Source organism: Hylobates moloch, unplaced genomic scaffold, assembly GCF_009828535.3.
Source record: "Hylobates moloch isolate HMO894 unplaced genomic scaffold, HMol_V3 SCAFFOLD_19, whole genome shotgun sequence".
NCBI lineage: Eukaryota > Metazoa > Chordata > Mammalia > Primates > Hylobatidae > Hylobates > Hylobates moloch.
Genome location: NW_026652294.1, coordinates 40,690,715 through 40,707,554, shown reverse-complemented (window position 1 = coordinate 40,707,554; position 16,840 = coordinate 40,690,715). Strand labels below are relative to the sequence as shown.

At 42.9% G+C, this 16,840-nt stretch overlaps 1 protein-coding gene across 6 annotated transcripts in view; it reads right to left on the bottom strand.

The window, feature by feature from the left end:
* USP43 (ubiquitin specific peptidase 43) overlaps positions 1-16,840 on the bottom strand; it is an 89,311-nt gene that overhangs the window by 31,295 nt on the left and 41,176 nt on the right. For all 6 annotated transcript variants that reach the window (XM_058431021.1, XM_058431027.1, XM_058431024.1 and 3 more), the window contains 3 exons: positions 15,376-15,511; positions 11,441-11,552; positions 5,039-5,142 (listed from right to left, as the gene is read on the bottom strand). In XM_058431021.1, coding sequence (XP_058287004.1) covers positions 5,039-5,142; positions 11,441-11,552; positions 15,376-15,511 — 352 coding nt within the window. The remainder of the gene's footprint in view (positions 1-5,038; positions 5,143-11,440; positions 11,553-15,375; positions 15,512-16,840) is intronic.

Here is a 16,840-nt window from a genome sequence, read left to right as displayed (position 1 = left end):
TGGGAAAAATTTTTGCAAACTATGCATCTGACAAAGGACTAATATCCAGAATATATAAGGAACTTAAGTCAACAAAAACAAATAATCCTATTAAAAAGTGGGCAAAGGACATGAAAGACACCTCTCCAAAGAAGACATACAAGTGGCCAACAAACATATTAAAAACTGTTCCACAGCACTAACCATCGGGGAAATGCAAATTAAAGCCCCAGTGAAATACCGTCTCACATCAGTCAGATGGCTATTATTAAAAGGTCAGAAAATAACAGATATTGGCAAGGATGCAGAGAAAAGAGAATGCTTAGACACTGTTGGTTGGAATGTAAATTAGTTCAACTCCTATGGAAAAATGTATGATGATTTCTCAAAGAACTAAAAATAGAACTACCATTCAACTCAGCAATTCTGCTCTTGAGTATCAACCCAAAGGAAAATAAATCATTGTATCAAAAAGACACCTGCACTCACACGTTTATCAGCACTAGTCATAATGGTAAGGCCATAGAGTCAACCCGGGTGTCCATCAGTGGTGGACTGGATAAAGAAAATGTGGTACCTGTACACCACAGAACACTACACAGCCGAAAAAAAAAAAATGAATTCCTGTTTTTTGCAGCAACATGGATGAAAATGGAGGCCATTATCCTAAGTGAATGAATGCAGAAACAGAAAATCAAATACCACATGTTCTCATCTATAAGTGAGAGCTAAACCATGGGTACACATGGACATAAAGACAGGAACAATAGACATTGAGCACTGCAAAATGGGGGAGGGAAGAAGGGAGAGAGGGTTGAAAAACTATTTATTGAGTACTATGCTCACTATTTGAGTGATGGGTTCTATAGAACGCAAACCCCAGCATTACATAATATATCCATGTAAAAACCTGCACATGTACCCATGGATCTTAAAAAAAAAAAAAAAAAGTATGTAAGTGAGAAGACAACATTCACCCAAGAAAGTTATAGAAAAATAAATGAATAATAAACAAAACTTTAAGAAATTTTTATCTTTATTTTTATTTTATTTATTTATTTTTGAGACAGAGTCTTGCTCTGTTGCCCAGGCTGGAGTGCAGTGGAACAATCTCAGCTCACTGCAAGCTCCGCATCCTGGATTCAAGCGATTCTCCTGCCTCAGCCTCCCAAGTAGCTGGGATTACAGGTGTGCGCCACCATGCCTGGCTAATTTTTGTATTTTCAGTAGAAACGCGGTTTCACCACGTTGGGCAGGCTGGGCCTGAACTTTTGGCCTCAGGTGATCCACCCACCTTGGCCTCCCGAAGTGCTGGGATTACAGGCGTGAGCCACCGTGCCTGGCCCAAAAATTTAATGAATTTTTTTAAAAAGTCAGCCAGGGGAACCAGAGAGGAAAAGGACACACAGGTGGAGGGCTCAGCAGTAGAGGGCAGGCTGTGTGCCCTCTACTGGAAAGTCCCAGCACAGTGAGGGACAGGCCACATGGAGAGGCATGGCCTTGTAGGCCACCTTCACAAGTGTGGACTTTATCCCGTGGGCACTGGGAGGCCACCCAGTGGTTTATAACACGTAGGAGATTAGAAGGGATCAGGGATGATGCCAGGTTCCTAGCTTGAGGTCTTGAGTAGATGGTGGAGTCACCATTTAGACACAAAGGTGGGAAATGAAAAGCTTTAAGCAAGAAGAGTTCAGACTGGCAAGTGTTTAGTTACCAGTGTCTATGAGGCATTTAAGTAAGACAGGCAGGTCTGCAATCCAGAGAAAAATCTGGGCAGGAGATACGGATCTGGGAGACTTTGGCCTAAAGGCGGCAGACAGAACCAAGAGTAAGATCACCCAGGGATGGGGCCAGCCATGGTGGTTCACACCTGTAATCCCAGCACTTTGGGAGGCAGAGGCGGGCAGATTGCCTGAGCTCAGGAGTTCATGACCAGCCTGGGCAACATGGTGAAACCCCATCTATACTAAAATACAAAAAATTAGCCAGGGGTGGCAGCGTGCACCTATAGTCCCAGCTGCTCGGGAGGCTGAGGCAGGAGAATTTCTTGAACCCGGGAGGTGGAGGTTGCAGTGAGCCGAGATCATGCCACTGCACTCCAGCCTGGGTGATAGAGTGAGACTCTGTCTAAAACAAAACAAAACAAAACAAACACCCATAAATGGAACCCAGAGGCCAGGGGTGGAATGCTGAGACGCAATAATATTTGAGCATCCCAGAGAGGGAGAGGAAGGTTTCAAGCAGACAAAAAAAATTCTAGGAGATATATTTCTAGGTGGTGTATACATACAATGGAATATTATTCAGCCTTCAAAAGGAAGGAAATTCTAACGTGTGCTACAACATGGGTGAACCTTGAAAACATGGTGCTTAGTGAATTAAGCCAAACACAGAAGGATAAACACTATGATTCCTGTTACCTAAGGCATCTACAGTTGTCAAATTCACAGTGACAGACAGTGGAGTGGTGGTTTCCAGAGACTGAGGAAGAAGAAGGGGAGGGATGTTGTGTGATGGGTACAGAGTTTCCATTTTGCAAGATGAAAGACTTTTGGAGATGGATGGTGGCAATGGATGTATAACAAGGTGAATGTAACAATTCCACTGAACTGTAGGCTTTCAAGTGGTTAAAATGTAATTTTGGCCCTGTGCGGTGGCTCATGCCTGTAATCCCAGAACTTTGGGAGGCTGAGGCGTGTGGATCACGAGGTCAGGAGATCAAGCCCATCCTGGCTACCACGGTGAAACCCCGTCTCTACTAAAAATACAAAAAATTAGATGGGCGTGGTGGCACACACCTGTAGTCCCAGCTACTTGGAAGGCTGAGGCAGAAGAATCGCTTGAACCCAGGAGGCGGAGGTTGCAGTGAGCCAAGATTGCGCCATTGCATTCCAGCCTAGGTGACAGAGTGAGACTCCATCTCAAAAAAAAAGTAATTTTACGTTCTGTGTATTTTATCAAAAAGAAAGAAAGAATTTCCTATAGAACAAGGAGATGCTGGGATAGGCATGGAAGAGGCAGGGCAAGGGCTAAATGGGGAGCCCTGTGAAAGAGGTAAGGTCACATCAGATGCCAGAGAGAGCTGTATCAGGAGGGCTGGGACTGGCATTGTGGGGTGGGGTGGGGATGGGAGTGGGGTGAACAGCGGCCAGACTGAGGTAAGATGTCCAGTGAATGGAAGGTGTGGGCCAGGAGGGGCGTGACCTCAAGAGAATATGCTTTAGGATGGTCAGCTTACTGTAGAACTCTACTCAATTCTAGTGCTTCTCAAACTACTTATGGTAAATAGTACGGTTTGTTTGATGGTTTGTTTCCAAACCACTGCAGACCAACACTTTTATAAAAAGAAATAATAGGCCAGATGCAGTGGCTCACGCCTGTAATCCCAACACTTTGGAAGGCAGAGGCAGGTGGATCACTTGAGGTCAGGAGTTCGAGACCAGCCTGACCAACATGATGAAACCCTGTCCCTACTAAAAATACAAAAATTAGCCAGGTGTGGTGACGCTTGCCTATAATCCCAGCTACTTGGGAGGCTGAGGCAGGAAAATCGCTCGAACCCAGAAGGCGGAGGCTGCAGGGAGCTGAGATTGCACCACTGCACTCGAGCCTGGAAGACAAAGCGAGACTCTGTCTCAAAAATAAATAAATAAATAAATAAATAAATAAATAATTTTAAAAAGTAGTGGGGGGTGAGGAAAGACATATAAAATATAAGTTCTGTTTTTAAAAGAAATTATCATATCCATCATATTACAGATTGCTCTGTCATACTGCTTTAACATTCGTAAGTGCTTCCTCTCAAGTTCTTGTCATGGGCTGGTGACAATCAGCTCATATGCTGGCAGTTTACAGAACCACTTTGGGCTTTCTCCAAGACTGAGTGTGGGAAGGGGGTTCCTCTTCCTGGGGCTCCCTCTCCCTGGGAGACCCAAGCAGGCCCTTGATGATCCTTCTCCTGCCTCCCTAACTCTGTAAAGCAAAAGCATCTGCCAGCCAAGCAGGATGTGGATGGGGTGTAGGTCACAGAACCTTCTGGCTCATCCGCTACCCTGGTTCCTGGTCTCTTTACAAGGGGAGAGGCCCATCTCAGTCAGGTTGAATTTGGCTGACCAAGTCAGGAAATCAGAGGACCTTACTGAGAACCTGGGGGTCTATGGGAAAATAAAGAGAAGTGCCAGACAGTTCATTTATAGAGCAGAACTGCCCCATAGATGTTGCAATGACCTGGGGATTGTTTTGCAAGGCCACACGCACCAGAAGGCTATCAAGGTAGCTACCAGAGACACAGCCACACTGGCTTTAAGCCTCAGACACAGTCCACAATCTCATAGTTTAGGACCAATGAATCAGCTGTAGAATCTTCACGTACCCTAGGGAGATATTCCTGTTGAATTCAGGAGCATGACCTAATTGAACGAATTTGGTGTTTTGTTTTTGTTTTTGTTTTTTGAGATGGAGTCTTGCTCTGTCGCCCAGGCTGGAGTGCAGTGGTGCGATCTCGGCTCACTGCAACCTCCACCTCCCTGGTTCAAGCAATTCCCCTGCCTCAGCCTCCCAAGTAGCTAGGATTATAGGTGCGTGCTACCACGCCCGGCTAATTTTTTTGTATTTTTAGTAGAGATGGGGTTTCACCACGTTGGTCAGACTGGTCTCAAAATCCTGACCCCAGGCAATCCACCCACCTCAGCCTCCAAAAGTGCTGGGATTACAGGCGTGAACCACCATGCCCGGCCGAATTTGGGTTTTAATTAGATCAATCTGGGTTCAAATTTGGGCTTGCCTATTAACTAGCTGTTTAAGTGTGATCAAGTTAACTAACCTCTGAGAACATTGGTGTCCCCCCCATCTTTGAAGTGGACATAACAGTGCCTCTCTAGACATAAGGGTTCAAAGCACAGAATCTGCCCAATGATCTAACATAGTGCCTGGTACTGGAGAGGTAAGTGATCAAGAATAACGAATACTATGAGCAATCTCATTGACATATACCCTCAAAGGACTCTGGTCAAATAAGAAAGTGTTCATTAACTTACTGAACCTGGACCTTCCCCCTTACCTGTCAACTGCCCAGTGACAGAGGGGCCGACTGTCCTTCGGAGACAAATAGCTGCAGGCCACAGAGAGTCCTACGACACGGATGGAGAACAGAGACCCCAGGTTCTGCGAAGACAAAAACAGACATGGGTCATTATGTAGCCCCTATATTGATTTAAATTAGACACTAAAGTGGCGCCTACATTAAAAAATATAATCATTATTTTCCATAGTGTATTTTGAATATTCCCGTAATAATTAGAATTCAAAATTAAGAGACGAAAACTTCACTTTTTTCAAAGATTCACACTATACCTTGCAATGCAGTGATCTAATACTGTGTTTAATCACATTAAATCTTCCCCCCAAAAATGAACACAGTGTGTTTAAATAGCAAATGCTTAACTGGAGCAGATACTGGTACATTTAATGGAACATTAATCCATCATGTTAATTAATTTTTAATAGGTAACTTAACCTACTTTATTAAGATGAAAATCATCCCCACAATGAGACAATTTTCTAAAAGCCAGTTCATGTATATTCTACAGGCAAAGTAAATATTTATACATTTTAAAATAAGCCACATAAAGAGGTAACACCTTAGCTATTATTCTAAGATATGTGTTTATTATATGCTAACTTTTCTGAAATTGAAATGAGGCTTACAATGACATATTTAATGGAAGATGCCTCTTAAAAATTCAATGGAATGAACAACTCAATTGAAAAATGGGCAAACATTTGAGTAGATATTTCTCCAAAGATGTACAGATGGCCAAGAAGCCCATGAAAAGATCAGCAACATCATTAGTCATTAGAGAAATGCAAATCAAGACCACATTGAGGTACCACTTCACACCCACTGGGATGGCTATAATTAAATTTTTTTTTGAGGCAACGAAGTCTCACTCTGTCGCCCAGGCTGGAGTGCAGTGGCACAATCTCGGCTCACTACAACCTCCGCCTCCCGAGTTCAAGTGATTCTCCTGCCTCAGCCTCCTGAGTAGCTGGAATTACAGGCATCTGCCATCACGCCTGGCTAATTTTTCTATTTTTAGTAGAGATGGGGTTTCACCATGTTGGCCAGGCTGCTCTTGAACTCCTGACCTCATGTGATCTGCCCACCTCGGCCTCCCAAAGTGCTGGGATTACAGGCATGAGCCACCGTGCCCAGCTTACAATTAAATATTTTTTATGTTTTATTTACTTATTTATTTATTTATTTATTTTGAGATGGAATCTTGCTCTGTCGCCCAGGTTGGAGTGCAGTGGCGCAATCTTGGCTCACTGCAAGCTCCGCCTCCCGGGTTCATGCCATTCTCTGCCTCAGCCTCCCGAGTAGCTGGGACTACAGGTGCCCACCACCACGCCCGGCTAATTTTTTGTATTTTTAGTAGGGACGGGGTTTCACCATGTTAGCCAGGATGGTCTCGATCTCCTGACCTCACCCGCCTCGGCCTCCCAAAGTGCTGGGATTACAGGCGTGAGCCACCGTACCTGGCCTAATTTTTTTTTTTTTTAATGGAAAATAACAAGCATTGGCAAGAATTTGGAGAAACTGGAACACTTATGCATTGCTGGTGGGAATGTAAAATGGTACAGCTACTGTAGAAAACAGTTCAGCAGTTTCTCAAAAGGTTAAATGTTGAACTACCATATAACCTTTAATTCTCTTAGGTGTATATCTAAGAGTCGCGAGGAGGGGCTTGAACAGATATTTATACACCAATGTTCACGGCAGGATGATTTACAAGTCAAAAGAAAGAAACAACCTAAGTGTCCACCAACAATGGATAAACAAATTGTGGGATATATACACAACGGAATATTATTTAGCCTTAAAAATGAAGGCAGCCCAGTGCGGTGGCTCATGCCTGTAATCCCAGCACTTTGGGAGGTTGAGGCAGGTGGATCACCTGAAGTCAGGAGTTCGAGATCAGCCTGACCAACATGGAGAAGCCCTGTCACTACTAAAAATACAAAAAAATTGGCTGGGTGTGGTGGCGGGCGCCTGTAATCCCAGCTACTCGGGAGGCTGAGGCAGGAGAATCACTTGAATCTGGGAGGTGGAGGTTGCAGTGAGCTGAGATCACGCCATTGCACTCCAGGCTGGGCAACAAGAGTGAAACTCCATCTCAAAAAAGAAAAAAACAAATGAAGGAAATTCTGAGATATGCTACAACATAGATGACCCTTGAAAACATGACATTTAGTGAAATAAGCCAGATGTAAAAAAGATAAATATTATATTATTCTAGTTATATAAGACACCTAAAATAGGAAAATTCATACAGATAGAAAGTAGAATGGTAGTTACAAGGAGCTAGGAGACGAGAAAACGGGGAATCGCTGTTTAATAGGTATAGTTTGTTTGTTTGTTTATTTTTTTGAGACAGTCTTGCTCTGTCACCCAGGCTGGAGTGCAGTGGTACGATCTTGGCTCACTACAAACTCCTCCTCCCCAGTTCAAGCGATTCTCCTGCCTCAGCCTCCCGGGTAGCTGGGATTACAGGCGCCCACCACCACACCTGGCTAATTTTTGTATTTTTAGTAGAGATGGGGTTTCACCATGCTGGCCAGGTTGGTCTTGAGCTCTGGACCTCAGGTGATCCGCCTGCCTCGGCCTCCCAAAGTGCTGGGAGTACAGGCGTGAGCCACGACATCCGGCCAACATTTTAGTTTTTTAATAGGTATAAAGTTTTTGTTTTAATCAGTATAGTGTTTAATAAAGTTTTTGTTGATGATGAAAAAATCGGGAGTATACATAGTAGTGATGGTGATACAACATTGTAAATGTAATTAATATACACTTATGAGTGGTTAAAATAAATACATGTATATATCTTTTACCAAAATTTTTTTAAAAAATCAATGGGGTCTTCATTCAAATAAAAGAAATAGGTGCTTAAATTTGTCACTGATGATCTTGACAACCAGAAATAAAAAAAAATTTTCTTCCAAACTCTGACAAAGGTAAAAGGCAGACATGTTTTCTTAAAAACCATGGAGGAAATATAGGTTGAATTATGAGAGGAAAACTAGAGAAAAGCATCATAATTCCAGGAAAGAGGAATGACACATGGTAGGACAGAATGACCCGAAACAGATGCAGAGAGCTGTGAGCTGACCCCTTTGGCTGTGGGAGCTGATGTGTGCAGGGAGCATTGGCCACAAGGCTGGCGGGTGAACTGGAACTGGGCTGCAGGGCGTCTTGAGTGTGAAGGGCAGGGAGCTCATATGTCTAGCCAGACTCTAACCACGTTCCAGTTCATCTACGGCTTCAACAAAGAGGAAATCAACATCTGGAAGTAAGATGACTTCAGGGGCTTTGATTGAGGTTGGCCACAGAAGGGTATTCTCCCTAAGGAGAATGTTAACTTAAATCTGGGGGAGAAAACTCTTTTTCCTCCGCCCCTAATGGAGCCTTGTCGTTTGGACAGCAAAAGTCAGCCATCATCACGGCACCAACATCTGCACAGAGGCAGCCTACTCTGCCTGCACATGAATAGTGCTGGCCTCACACACCCCCATTTACAAAATACCATAAAAATGTTTGGGTAGCCAGGCATGGTGGCTCATGCCTGTAATCCCAGCACTTTAGGAGTCCAATGTGGGAGGACTTATTGAAGCCAGGAGTTCAAGACCAACCTGGGCAACACAGTGAGACCCTATCCCTGCAAAAAATTTAAAATAATTAACCAGGCATGATGGCAGGTGCTTGTAGTCCCAGCTACTTGGAAGGATGAGGTGGGAGGATCACTTGAGCCCAGGAGTTCAAGGCTGCAGTGAGCTATGATCACACCACCACACTCCAGCCTGGCCAACAGAATGGGACTCTATCTCTTTAAAAAAAAAATTGGCAATGATAGCTCGTATTTTTTTCATAATACATGCAAATTAATCCTATCCAGTAAACTGATCATTTTTGTAAGAAACTTTCCTGTTCTCAATTCTTGGCTAGGGAAGTTCATGTCCAAACCTTCAATACAATATGTTTAATCTCTTCAGTTCAATGTTGAGACTCCTGAATATATTTTCTTCAAATGACTATATTTGAGCCAGTATTTAATATAGTATTAAAAGAATTATGGGTTAAATGGGTGGGCTAGCCTGGAAGCCTCACAACCATCTAGAACACATTACTCCTACAGAAAATCATGTCTGACCATACATTTACCCGTGAATCTGTGGAAAAGTATCTGTAGCTGAGTCAAAGGTTGCCTGTATTAGGATTTTGCTGGCCCCATTGATTGCTTGATCCATTTCTAAAATTGAAATTGGGCTGGGCACAGTGGCTCACACCTGTAATCCCAACACTTTGGGAGGCTGAGGCAGATGGATCAACTGAGCCTGGGAGTTCAAGATCACCCTAGGCAAAATGGTGAAACTGTCTCTAACAAACAAACAAAAAAAGTTAGCTGGGTGCAGTAGCATACACCTGTAGTCCCAGCTACTCAGGAGGCGGAGGTGGGAGGATCACTTGAGCCTGGGAGGTCAAAGATGCAGTGAGCCATTACCACACCACTGCACTCCAGCCTGGGTGTCAGAGTAAGACCCTGTCTCAAAAATAAAATAAAGCTGAAATGACTGCAAAGGTATGGAGGCAAAAGTACAGGTGTGGCTGGGTGCGGTGGCTCAAGCCTGTAATCCCAGCACTTTGGGAGGCTGAGGTGGGAGGATCACGAGGCCAAGAGATTGAGACCATCCTGGCCAACATGGTGAAACCCTGTGTCTACTAAATATACAAAAATTAGCTGGATGTGGTGGTGCTCGCCTGTAGTCCTAGCAACTCGGGAGGCTGAGGCAGGAGAATCACTTGAACTCGGGAGGTGGAGGTTGCAGTGAGCCAAGATCACACCACTGCACTCCAGCCTGGCAACAGTGCGAGACTCCATCTCAAAAACAACAACAACAACAACAACAACAACAAATAAAACAAACAAAAAAAAACAGGACAAGTGTGTGAGCAGGTAAGAGTAAGGACAGCTGAGTTAAATGCTCACATGAAAATAGTTTCATCCGGCCGGGCGCGGTGGCTCATGCCTGTAATCCCAGCACTCTGGGAGGCCAAGGCCGGCGGATCACGAGGTCAGGAGATCGAGACCATCCTGGCTAACACAGTGAAACCCTGTCTCTACTAAAAAATACAAAAAAAGTTAGCCGGGCGTAGTGGCAGGCGCCTATGGTCCCAGCTACTTGGGAGGCTGAGGCAGGAGAATGACGTGAACCCGGGAGGCGGAGCTTGCAGTGAGCTGAGATCGCGCCACTGCACTCTGGCCTGGGCGACAGAGCGAGACTCCATCTCAAAAAAAAAAAAAAAAAGAAAAACATAGTTTCATCCATTGCAATAATCAGTAGCTCAGGGTTTGGGAGAAGGCAAAACTCTCACCGGATAGACTGACCTACTTGCAGTGGAGTTTCTAATTTGGGCACTTTGGCGGATCTGATCTACAGTACATTGAACAAAATCCTTTAGAGATAAAAGTTGGGACAAATGTAGTGAAGGTTTTTAACAAAGTGTTATTTGGTATAAATCCTAAATCAAACATATGTTTTTTGCTGAGCAGGAAGGAACATGAATTATGAGGAATTATCTCTAAGATGTGTGTGCCCCAAATAAAAAGCTTTTACGATGGGAATATTTAGGGGACAATAGGAATCTGATACAACTGACCTGTCCCTAAAAATTTCAACATCTTCTGTGTCAAGCAACCATCAGAATAGTTTCTGATATTATAGGAACTAAAAATAAAAAAATCAATAGTTTTTAAACATATTGTTTTTGTTTGGAAACTATCAATCTGAGAATAAATAAATAAGGCAAATGTTGTTTTCCTTTGAGTTATCTTAGTTTTTAAAAAACTGGACAAAATTATTTTAACATCTAGATTTTCAGATTTGGACATAATCATCCATTTTAATTTTCCACAGAAATTGTATCTCAAGTCCCTTGAAATTGTTGATTTAAACATGAAGTCACAATTTATTACAATCTGCTATCTTCTAGGAAAAACTATGGTAAGCCATAAACATACAAAATTGGGAATAATAATGTAAATGCTTAGGGAGTGATGGAAAATGTGAAAAAAAAATTTCGTTTTAATATAAATGCCATTTTCCCAATGGTGTTTTGAAAGATTTAATAAGAAAAAGCTCTGTCTATCAAAGGTATTTTGTAATGGCACAAAAGTAAAACACTACAGACTATAAGATGGTTACTTCCTTGCACATAAATCAAAGTCATTTTATAAAACAGTATGAGCACTCTTTAACAGCAAATTCTCCTCTCCTGAGCTACCCTAAATTCCACCCCTCCCAATACACACACCCACACACACGCATGCACATGCACGCACACGTACACACACACACACACGCACACACACACACACATGCACACACACACACGCACACCACTGACCTGTACAGGGGCCTCACTCTTCATAAGATGGCGGACCTTGCTGAGGATAGACTGCTGGAGCTGGGCCCAGGAAACAGCTCTGTCTTCCCTTATCAGGAAAGGCGGCCCAAACCTGAAAATCCAAGGAAATCGGGTTATCCCAGCAAAGGAAAAACCAGCAACATCCACCAGTCACGAGTGGTTGTTCTAACCCTGGCTTCCTCTCAATAGAATAAGTGACAAGAGCCAAGCACAAAAACTCAACAGCAATAAAAGCAAAGAATCCCATTTAAAAATGGGCAAAGGGTCTGAATAGACATTTCTCAAAAAGACACACGTAGCCAACAGGCATATGAAAAAATGCCCAACGTCACTAATTATCAGGGAAATGCAAGTCAAAACCCCAATGAGACATCATCTTATCCCAGTTAGGATGGCTATTATCAAAAAGACAAGAAATAACAAACGCTGGTGAGGATATGGAGAAAAGGGAACTCTTATACACTCTTGGTGGGAATGGAGACACCGTGGAGAACAGCATGGAGGTTCTTCAAAAAACTAAAAATAGAACCACCATGTGACCCCGCCATCCCACTACTGGGTATTTATCCAAAGGAAAGATCATCATGTCAAAGAGATCTCTGCACTCCTGTGTTTGTTGCAGGGCTATTCACAATAGCCAAGATTCCAAATCAACCTAAGTGTACATCAGTGGATGAACGGAAAAGAAATGAAAAAGAAAATGTAGTCTATATACACCGTGGAATACTATGCACCCATAAAAAAGGAATGAAATCCTGTTGTTTGTGGCAAGATGGATGAGGCTGGAGGACATTGTGTTAAGAGAAATCAGTCAGGCACAGAAGGATAAATACTGCATGTACTCCCTCATGTGGAATCTAAAAAAGTTAATGTCACAGACGTAGAGTATAATAGTAGTTCTGCTAGAGGCTGGGAGGGGCTGGTGGGGGATAGGAAAAGGTTAGGTAATGAATAAAAATTATAGCTAGATAGGATAACAAGCTCTACTGTTTTATAGCAGTATAGAGTGACTATTGTTAACAATAATTTATTGTATGTTTTCAATAGCTAGAGGATAGGATTTTGAGTCTTCCCAACACAAAGAAATGATAAATGTTTGAGGTGATGGTTATGCCAATTACCCTGATTTGATCATTACACACTATATACATGTATCAAAATATCACTCTGTACCCCATCAATATGTACAATTATGTGTCGATTAAAAATAATGTAAATGCTTTTTAAAGCCAAACACAACACAAAATTGCCAATCAGAGAACCTTGCAACAAATGGAGACACTGCAGTGTAAACAGAGGCCCAGTAACACAAAGCCAGGTAGATGCTGCTGTGTAAACAGATTACTCCCAATGACCAGCTAGCTGGCAAAGTCTCTTCCCCACAGCAGGGAATAGAGTAAGAGAAGCTTGGAGCCAGGGGAAGGCAAGGCAGAGACATAAATCCAGATGACACAACTTTGGTTTGGGGTATCAGGAGTATTCTCATCACTGGGGATGGTATCCATGTCCCAACATAGTAAGCGCACAGCAGTGAGCTCACGGTGTACGGAATGCTGGGTGAGCTTGTGCCTGTGGGCCCTAACTCTGCCGTGGGTACTCCTGGACAAATCACTAGCCACTCACTGCTTCCTGGCCTCGCTGCAGCCTGTGTGAAGACCCAATGAGGTAAGAATGTGAAACTGTTGAATAAAATTGGCTAAAGTAGAACACAAATATGAGGTGATCTGTCTGGACAGGCGAGGGCACTGTGTGTCCATTGTTGTATGGACAGATCAGTTTACTTAATCCATCCTGTACTGTGAGGCATTCCAAGTTTTTATTTAAACAATGCTTGCTTATCGCAGGAACTTGATATAACCTTGGACATAACCTTCGAGTGCACAATTATTCCCTTAGGGTGAAGTTCCAGAAGTAGAAAGTCAAGACGAAAGCTCTTTCTTCCCAAACTGTCCTCCAAAAAGCCATACCAATTTACCTGATTCCCCGGACTCTGGCCCAGAATGAGTAATACCAATTTCTAAAAATCATTTAACAATCTAAGAGGTTAAGAATAGTATCTTGCTATTGCAACCAGAATTTCTCCCACTACAAATTATGCTGATTTTTTTTTTTCTTTTTTGAGATGGAGTTTCACTCTTATTGTCCAGGCTGGAGTGCAATGGTGCAATCTCGGCTCACCGCAACCTCCACCTCCCGGGTTCAAGCAATTCTCCTGCCTCAGCCTCCCGAGTAGCTGGGATTACACACATGAGCCACCACGCCCGGCTACTTTTGTATTTTTAATAGGGATGAGGTTTCTCCATGTTGGTCAGGCTGGTCTCGAACTCCTGACCTCAGGTGATCCACCCGCCTCAGCCTCTCAAAGTGCTGGGATTACAGGCGTGAGCCACCATGCTGGGCTGATGCTGAATATTTTAACCTATGCTTGTATTTCTTCTGTGAACTAATGTTCATCTCTGTGGTTCATTTCACCAAGGGTATTTATCTCCTTAATTTTCAAGAGCTGGAAAATTCGAGGATGGACATAAATCCTTCGCCTCTCACATGGCATAAATATCTTTCCTTATTTGCCCTTTGCCTTTCAAATTTGCTTTTAGTTTGAATTTTTAAATATATTTAAAACATCAGCCTTTTCCTTTACAGCCTCCTGACTTTGATGTTAAACTAGCCCCTACCCAAGGACATAAATATTCTCCCATGTTGTCTTTAAGTTATTTTTTTATTTTATTTTTTATTTTATTTTATTTTATTTTTTTTGAGACAGAGTCTTGCTCTGTCACCCAGGCTGGAGTACAGTGGTGCGATCTCGGCCAACTGCAACCTCTGCCTCCTAGGTTCAAGCAATTCTCCTGCCACAGCCTCCCGAGTAGCTGGAACTACAGGTGTGTGCCACCACACCCAGATAGTTTTTTGTACTTTTAGTAGAGATGGGGTTTCACCGCGTTAGCCAGGATGGTCTCGAACTCCTGACCTCATGATCCACCCACCTCAGCCGTTTTTAAGTTATTTCATGGCTTCCTTTTCTATAGTTACCTCTCTAGTCAACCTGAAATTTATACATGTGAATTCATAGCAGGAGTAAAAAGCTGACTATTTAAAATAAAAAGAAACAAAGAAATCAATTAGCCCAGCCTTACTTTTGAATAATTCACTCGCTCTCTAGTAATATGAAATATACCATAATTCTGAAATTACTAAAATATTGTAATACAGGCAGAAGAATATGCAATTAAACAAAATATCTGTATTTATTACATGATAAAAATGATGTATTTCATACTACTAAGTTAATGAATTATTCAATAAGTAAGGCTGGGCTAATTGATTTTTAAAAGCTGAGCTAATTAATAATAGTTTAATTATTATTAAATAATCTCTTTTTGTTTTTACCAGTTTATTATTCAAGATACATTTTAGAAACATTTTATCCATCTAAATATATCTTAACGTAATTCTGTCTTTTAAATACTTGATTTGGGCTATATAAGAAAGGTATCTGTTTTTGTGTATTTGTTATATAACCCATAAATTTCCTGAACCTCTCCTTACTGCCAATCACTTTCCAGTTCTTGGTTTTCTGGACAGACAACCAAATTATCACCTCTTTTCTTATAGCCAGTTTCTTTTAGCACTGCACCGCCTAGTTTTACAATATAAAATAACACTGGTGAGGGCAGTAAAAATTGTTCCTCCGATTAATTGGAAGGCCTCTGATGTTTCACGGTTAGGAATGATGATGTTAGCCAAATGCTTAAGGCAGATATTTCTAATCCTCTTAATCAGAAAGGACCCTACTTCTGGCTCCTAGTTTATTAACCTTGGAAATAAATGTTTAATTTTACTCTAGACAGGCTCCCAAGTACAGGTCTACAAATCCCAGGCACCACATGAAAAAAGAATAAAGTTAAACATACCTGCTAGCCTGCTGCCCTGACCCCACCAAGTTACAGAAGAGGATTAGCACCTTGCTCTCACTGTGGAGAGAGAGGGAGAATCGCTGGCCCTCACGGGCTACCAGGCGTGGGGAGACCGACAGACCCAGTGGATGAGCTGGAGGAGAGAGAATGACATTTGTTCATATTCCTAAAGGAGCTGCTTTCCTGGGCCAGAGCCTTAGCTTCTCTAGTCCCTCTTTCTCTTTGAGCATCTATTAACCACCAATGGGGGGCCACTAGAGGGCTTTAGGGAAGGAGATAATGAGGTTCATGGCATTTGTGCCATCTGACGCCTGGCATACGAACATCAAGAATATGGTAGTGAATTTGCAGTTGTGTTCACCCAATAGTTTTTTGTTTGTTTGTTTAAGACAGAGTCTCGCTCTGTCCCCCAGGCTGGAGTGCAGTGGCACAATCTCGGCTTATTGCAAACTCTGCCTTCCAGGTTCAAATGATTCTCCTGTCTCAGCCTCTCCAGTAGCTGGGATTGTGGATGTGTGCCACCAAGCCCAGCTAATTTTTTTGTATTTTTAGTAGAGATGGGGTTTCACCATGTTGGCCAGGCTGGTCTTGAACTCCTGACCTCAGGTGATCCTCCTGCCTTGGCCTCCCAAAGTGTTGGGATCTCAGGTGTGAGCCACTGCGCCCGGCCATCACCCTATAGTTTTAAAACAGGAAGAAGAATTTAACTAATAGTTTTCAAGGCACCTGAAAAATACTCCAAAATATTTTTGGTTGCTTTTATGACTTCATTACAGAGTCCCCAGTTTATCTACTCTCTTAGAAAGCCAACATAAGAAGTATACAGAGACGGGTGAGAATCTTTACCAATGAGTAAGTAGAGGAATTGGACTATCCTCCATTCGCAATCAGTTCTGAAATGTTGACTTTCAAGGAAAAGATGTGTCCACCATGATTGAATTTGAAAGAACTTGTTTCACTGGGCTGTAACATAGTCAGTGTCAGTTAATGTCTGTCCTAGATTCCAATGCCCAGCATCTCCCTGTCAACTCAAAGAACTGTGAACATCCAGTTCCCATAGCCTGCTACCTAGGCTGGCCAAAACTTGGGGCCAGGGTGTAGGAATCATCTGGGGTATAATGTAACACTGGCATAGGGTCCTTTAAATATGGGCCTTCTGGCCAGGTGTGGTGGCTCACACCTGTAATCCCAGGACGTTCAGAGGCCGAGGCAGGTGGATCACCTGAGGTTAGGAGTTTGAGACCAGCCTCGCCAACATGGTGAAACCCTGTCTCTACTAAAAATACAAAAATTAGCCGAGCGTGGTGGCAGACGCCTGTAATCCCAGCTACTTGGGAGGCTGAGGCAGGAGAATCACTTGAACCCAGGAGGCGGAGGTTGCAGTGAGCCGAGATCGCGCCACTGCACTCCAGCCTGGGTGACAGAGCAAGAAACCATCTCAAATATATGTATAATATATATT